The following is a 5,793-nucleotide window of genomic DNA, read 5'->3' on the forward strand; positions in this document are numbered from 1 at the left end:
AAACATAGTTATGTTTGACCCAGGCTAGATTTTGCTGACTGAAGATTCTTTGCAGATTTTTCAAAGGAAAGGATTTATTTCATGAATAGAGATTCATGACCCTTACGTCCCCATGAATTTTAGGTGTGCAAACAGGTCACTGGCAGCCAAGAGTATTTTCTTAGGGGTATCACGGCCTCGTCATAGACAATGCCTTCTATATTTATCAATATGCTCTATGATACTCTTGTAGAAATTAGGGTGATCATATTAAATGTTGGAAGAGGGAAAAAACATAGTTGATAATTTCTATTTAGATTTCCCTAGAAAGTAAGGAAGTGAAACGTCATAAAAAAACTTGAAGTTTAAGTACCAATGAAAGGGGATGTTCTAACTTTGGTTTTAGTTGTTCCTAACGGAAGCCTCAAAACCGTGCGGCATAAAACTAAGCTAAGACCAGAGAAGAGAAGTTGAAACAACAGATTAGGACGGGATATGTGATTAATAATTTCCTTTATTTTCGTGATACCACTTCGGAAATGATTCACTGTGATATTTTTCGGATTAAACCCTGGTCGGGTATTCTTCCTATAAATGTTGAAACACTACTCGGCCATTCAGGGGGTCTGAAAGGGGCAAACACATCGTGCTCGTCCATTCCACCAGCGCCAATCCCGCTTTTCACTGCAGCCGTCCGATCGGTAATTTTTTTTCTCACTTCTTATGTGTCCCACCGAGCCCATGACGACTGGGGCCAGCTTCGTTTGGGACCCGGCCATCAGAGGCAGCCTAGGGTGCTCATTCTCGTCGCCTTCCGTCTCCTACCGCTGGAGACGGTGAAAACCTAGATCGGCGTGGAGCCATGGACGAGCCCCAATCCTCCCCGCCCCTCTCCTCCCCAATGGCGATCTCCTTCTCCCCCATCAGATCTCACCTCTGCTCCAGCCCCGCGTGAGGCCGGTGCGCAACAGAGCACGGTTTGGTGGTGGACGAGTCAAGCGCGAGCGGCGCGGGCCTTGGTGTGGGCGTGCGTGTGCAGGGCGTGGCGGCGGGGTCGAGGCGGCGGCGGTGCTGTCCTCGGTGGAAGCGGAGGAGGAGGCGCTCCTGGCCGAGGTCTAGCGGGAGGCCAGGCGGCACGGAAGCGGGCGGGCTCCCTGGGAGCTCCTCGCCGTGCTGCGGGAGGCCAGGCGCGCCGCGGTGCGGCTGCGAGCTGCAGTAGCGCAAGGTGACCGCGCGGTGGAGCTGATGGCGGGCTCTCCGCGAAGCCTATTCCTTGTCGCGCGGCGGCGGCGATGGAGGCTTCCCAGGTCGGCCGGCCTCCTTCCCCAGCTCCAGCACAGGCATCGGTTGGACGAGGGATTCAGCGGCAGCACGGAGCGCGGCCGGAGCACCGGCAGCGGCTGGACGCGGCAGCGGTGGTGGTAGGCACTACTGCGTTGGGGACGGGCCATGCAGCAACACACTTTGGAACACACTCTGGGATGCACGGTCGCCCGTTCCTGTGACGCCATGGTGAGCACCTCTCAATCCTTCTTTCTATATGCTCCTGATCTCTCTTTTGGGCTTTTTCTTTCGATTTGCTTGTACTTTAAGATCTTGCGTGTGAACTGTTTGATGAAATGTATGTGTACTGATTCATTCTTGCTGCTCTATTTTTTTGGCTCCCCGTGCAGCAGCTGCTGGCCAAGCAAGGCACTTTGTGCGGTGACGGACTGCTCCTGGAAGAAAATGAGGACAATAGCTTCAATGCCACATGTAAGCTCCGTGCTCATCGCCTGTTAATTTACTCTAAAAAAGTGATGAGGTGCATCTTGTTCAACTTGTGTAGATTTGCTAGGGCTTTGGTTGCAGTGGATGTTTTATTTTGTTTACCAATTTTCTTTTGCCAAATTTGTTTTTCAAACTTATTTTTTGTGTGATTATAATACCTGTAGGAATTGATACTGAGCTACATGATGATGCACTTAATTAAGGAACTATACTTGAAAGATCACCCGTATGGCGAATGGCTCAAGAGACAAGATATACCTCACAGACTATGTCCCAAAAACTTACAAAGTTGCTTGAAGCATTTCTGGTTCATGACACCTTCATGATAGGACGATTATCTGGTTAAAATATCGGGTAGGATACAAAATGAAATGCAACGCCAATTAGTGAGTGCAAGTAGGCTAGGGTATGTAGGAAACTGTTTCCCAATATTTGTTTTGTCATGGTTAACATATTGTTATCATCCATATAATATACTGTTGAAATATTCATGATAGGACGATTATCTGGTTAAAATATTCAGGATAAAGAGTCAACACAATTTCTTTGCATGATAAAGAGTTTACATTGATTAGATTTTCAGTTGAACATTACTGTTGAATGCTGATAGAAGGTTGTTGCTTTCTGTGTTTGACTAAGCTTGTTTGTGTTATTCACTTTCTCCTTATTTCTGCAGTAATAAGCTACAACAAACACAACAGATTGATTGCGAGGAGTTGGTGCTCCTTCATCTCCTCCCTCAGCCAGGAGATGTCAGCGAGATTTCTTGTGCCAATGATGCACAGTGAGGAGGTGGTGCGGCCTTGTGGCGTGTTTGCAACGGTGGATCCGGTGGCCTGCCAGCAGCCTCGCCATCTCTGGCTTGTTACTAGGTATACCATCTCCCTCCCGGATCTTCTTTAATTCTCCAATGGAATTCATGATTTATGCTCAGTTGGTGTGGTGTTCTCAATATTGTTTGGTGGTCCACACAGATGCAAAAGGAGTGAAGAAAAATTTGGGATTAATGATGCATTGCTTACTAAAAAAGAAGAGATATATTTATTTAATGAAGAGCTCTAAATAATTAGTGCTGAGCTTTTCTTATGATAGGTCGTATTCTCTATCAATAATATTAATATTCTTACTAAAACATTTGGAAGCTTTTGGGACAAACAATGTGTGAGCGTGACCTTGCTATTACTTCTTTTCTTATCATGGTGCAAATGGATTATGTCAATTGCTAACCAGCGTTGGAAAAAACCATTCTTTCACTCCACACAATGCAGCTGTTGTGCTCCAACGGTTCAATTCCCAAGACACAAAGATTTTTTACGTTTGTTAACTTAAATACTTCTAAGTATCATGGCTCCTAGAGGAAAATGCTTAATTGTATGCTAATTTCTCTCTCTTTTGGTATCCTTTGTTCTATTATAGATGTGACATAATGCTTGTTTCTACTTCTAGCAGGCTCCTTGTAATTACTATCAAGAATCATGCCAATTTGCCTACTGCAGCTAAAAGTACAGATGAAAGGCCTTAGTTTCCAATACTATTGTTGTAGTACAAGTTGGTGAAACTGATTTGTGATGCAAATTACATGAGTGGTCTGGTGACAATGGCTTAGTTCATTGCTCATCTTAGCAGTTAGCACAGCTAAAATCTATTGTGGCATAGGAGCTCACAAGATTGAGATGATCTTCTGAAACTTTTGTAACACTGAAATTATATTTTTTCTGATGTTTTGTACAATACTTGCAGTTGCTGCTTGGAGCATGGTTGAGTCAGCTCCCTTGCTGCAGCCTACGGCTCTCCCCTTGCCCCCTTGTCGAAGCCATCGGAGAGGACAAGGCCGCCAACCCATGATGATACACTCACAGCTACCCAGGTCCGCACTTCGCCCTATGCTATTTCTTTCATGCCATGGGTACAATTTTTCTGTGTCTCAAGGCTACTCTCATACACCATCTCTTGATTTAGGCCTCGCTGGTCCTCCCTTGCATGCCCTCATATGCCAGGGGTTATGGCAATCAGGACATGGTGGGAGCAGTTGGTGGTAAGGCAGAGTCAGGCGTACTGCCAGCAGTGGCACTACTCAAGATCAATGCCATGAGGTTCAGCTACTTTCTCGCTTGGATGCTTGCCATGTTAGGGATTGGTCATTTCTCCTACAGGTCTTTTAACTGGTTATTAATTGTCTCCCTAATCAAACACAGAGTTGGTTCTCCTACACCACCTTGGACCCATTTACATTTTCAAGGGCTGCATATAGTGTTGTACTGAGCCTTCTCACTTCTCAGTTGCTTCCTTTTTAGTGTATTGATTTGAGGCTATTTCTGCCTACCATGTAGTCAATAGCGATCATCCCTTGAATGATTGCAAGTGAGATAAAATTTGTGGAGGTCTCCTACTGCATTTACCATGTAGTCAATAGCGATCATCCCTTGAATGATTGTAAGTGAGATAAAATTTGTGGAGGTCTCCTACTGCATTTTGTTCTTTCGCCGCAAGTTTGATTTCTCTATGTTATTACTATGAACTAATAGTATAAATCACCTGCAAGGAGCTCAATATAAGGTTATTGCAACTAATAGTTGTATGTGCTTATGTATCTTATTTTGCATCTTCAAAACAAGTGGTTTATTTTTATGGTCACTTAATCACCTTTTCACCTGTCTCTGCTGATAGTAAAGTTTTAAAATTAGTGCAATCTGACTAACTAGCGTATCATTGTATGCAAACAACACAATTCTAAGATACATTATTTTTCCCTTCCTATCGTTTGTCCATGTTTATGGTTGTGTAGTTTCTTGCCCATGCTCTGACTTGCTCAAGATTTTTTTTTCTTATATTGTTTTCAGGAGTATCACTCAAGTCCCAGGATTTGATGACATTGTTTCTGGCTATTAGGTTGTACAATATCTTTGTTATGGATTGTGACCCCCACACAATACTGGATTCAGGTACACTAGCAACTACTCTTTTTGTCATTTACTTGATTTAGTTGAGACTGAGGTCAACATATATGCTGGAAAAGGACAACTTTGCATGTATTAACTTATGTACTATTGTAATGTGCGTCACCGGTCAGAGAAGGCGGAGATCCGTGGATGCCAGTGAGGGAGGCAGCTTGGCTCGGACTGGCCATGGCGCTGGCGTTGATGACTCCCTGCTATCCTCCTTTGTCTCCCATCCACAGCTTGGCTCGGACTTGGTGGAACATGTATAGAAGAGGCTTTCATCATTTGTCAACTGGGTCGCACTTTCCTTGTCATCTCTTAGTAATAGATTTTCTGTAATACTAAAATCAGAACCTTAGCCTCTGCAAACAGTGCATGCAGATTTACAATAGTAAGGCATCTTATCGTGGACATATTTTTGACTTGGCTGATTAGGAAGTAAGTGAAAAATGATTTCCAGAAATATGCACATTGCATCCTAGAAAGTTGTGAATAAAATTATGATTATGCATTAATATGCTCATCTCTGCTTGGAACTTTTGGCAAATAAATATAACGTGACGATGTTCTCATATCAGGTCTCGAGCGGCTGGTGGTGGTGTACAATGGTGCCCAGCGGCGCGCACAACGGGTGTACGATATGTGGCATCGGCGCCACCTGACAAGGTATTAACTTGTCAATGCCTATGGATTGTAGGTTAGGGTTTAGTTGGAAGTAGAGGGCAAGTAGATCTCGAAGGTTTCAGCCGAAAAGTACTCGACGATTATGAAAACTAGGGTTTGTAAACAATGATTCGATGATCTCTGTGTCCCTCGACTCCCCCTTTTATAGGAGGCGGAGCCGGGGGATTCGTATAGTACAAGTTACATAGTCCGGGAAGGTTTTCAACTCATCCCGCAAGATTACAAATGACACTTCCTATTACAACTCTATCTTTCCTTAAATACATCTTGGGCTCTCGAATCTTCTTATTCTTCGGGTAGTGGGCCTTCAATAAACCCCGGGTACTATCTTCGGCAAGCCCATTTGGGATGCCTATGTCAGTAGCCCCCGAGATTTTGCTTGAATCGTAGAGTCAGGGAAAATCTCCACTGTTTATTTTTA

At 44.2% G+C, this 5,793-nt stretch overlaps 1 protein-coding gene across 5 annotated transcripts; it reads left to right on the forward strand.

Moving 5' to 3' along the window:
• Positions 1 to 809: 809 nt before the first annotated feature.
• LOC127315364 (uncharacterized) lies at positions 810 to 5,349 on the forward strand. 5 transcript variants are annotated; one of them, XM_071820312.1, is made up of 8 exons: positions 810 to 1,491; positions 1,653 to 1,734; positions 2,426 to 2,621; positions 3,490 to 3,616; positions 3,709 to 3,842; positions 4,590 to 4,691; positions 4,820 to 5,126; positions 5,267 to 5,349. In XM_071820312.1, exons 1-4 carry the CDS (start codon positions 1,429 to 1,431, stop codon positions 3,509 to 3,511), a joined length of 363 nt encoding a protein of 120 aa, XP_071676413.1. In that variant the 5' UTR covers positions 810 to 1,428; the 3' UTR covers positions 3,512 to 3,616; positions 3,709 to 3,842; positions 4,590 to 4,691; positions 4,820 to 5,126; positions 5,267 to 5,349. The 5 variants fall into 5 exon arrangements, with proteins under 5 accessions (XP_071676413.1, XP_071676416.1, XP_071676414.1 ...); XM_071820315.1 differs by having other exon boundaries at positions 4,820 to 4,951; positions 5,267 to 5,348; XM_071820313.1 differs by having other exon boundaries at positions 4,820 to 4,984; positions 5,267 to 5,336.
• The last annotated feature ends 444 nt before the right edge of the window (positions 5,350 to 5,793 follow it).

This window comes from Lolium perenne, chromosome 1, assembly GCF_019359855.2.
Source record: "Lolium perenne isolate Kyuss_39 chromosome 1, Kyuss_2.0, whole genome shotgun sequence".
Classification (NCBI taxonomy): Eukaryota; Viridiplantae; Streptophyta; class Magnoliopsida; order Poales; family Poaceae; genus Lolium; species Lolium perenne.

What these genes read in the sequence shown, in the direction of transcription:
- LOC127315364 (XM_071820312.1), top strand. Translation starts at nt 1,429, where the DNA reads ATGCAGCAACACACTTTGGAACACACTCTGGGATGCACGGTCGCCCGT. An exon ending in CCCGTTCCTGTGACGCCATG is followed by an intron (nt 1,492 to 1,652) that starts GTGAGCACCTCT and finishes CTCCCCGTGCAG; the next exon opens with CAGCTGCTGGCCAAGCAAGG. An exon ending in CATCTCTGGCTTGTTACTAG is followed by an intron (nt 2,622 to 3,489) that starts GTATACCATCTC and finishes CAATACTTGCAG; the next exon opens with TTGCTGCTTGGAGCATGGTT.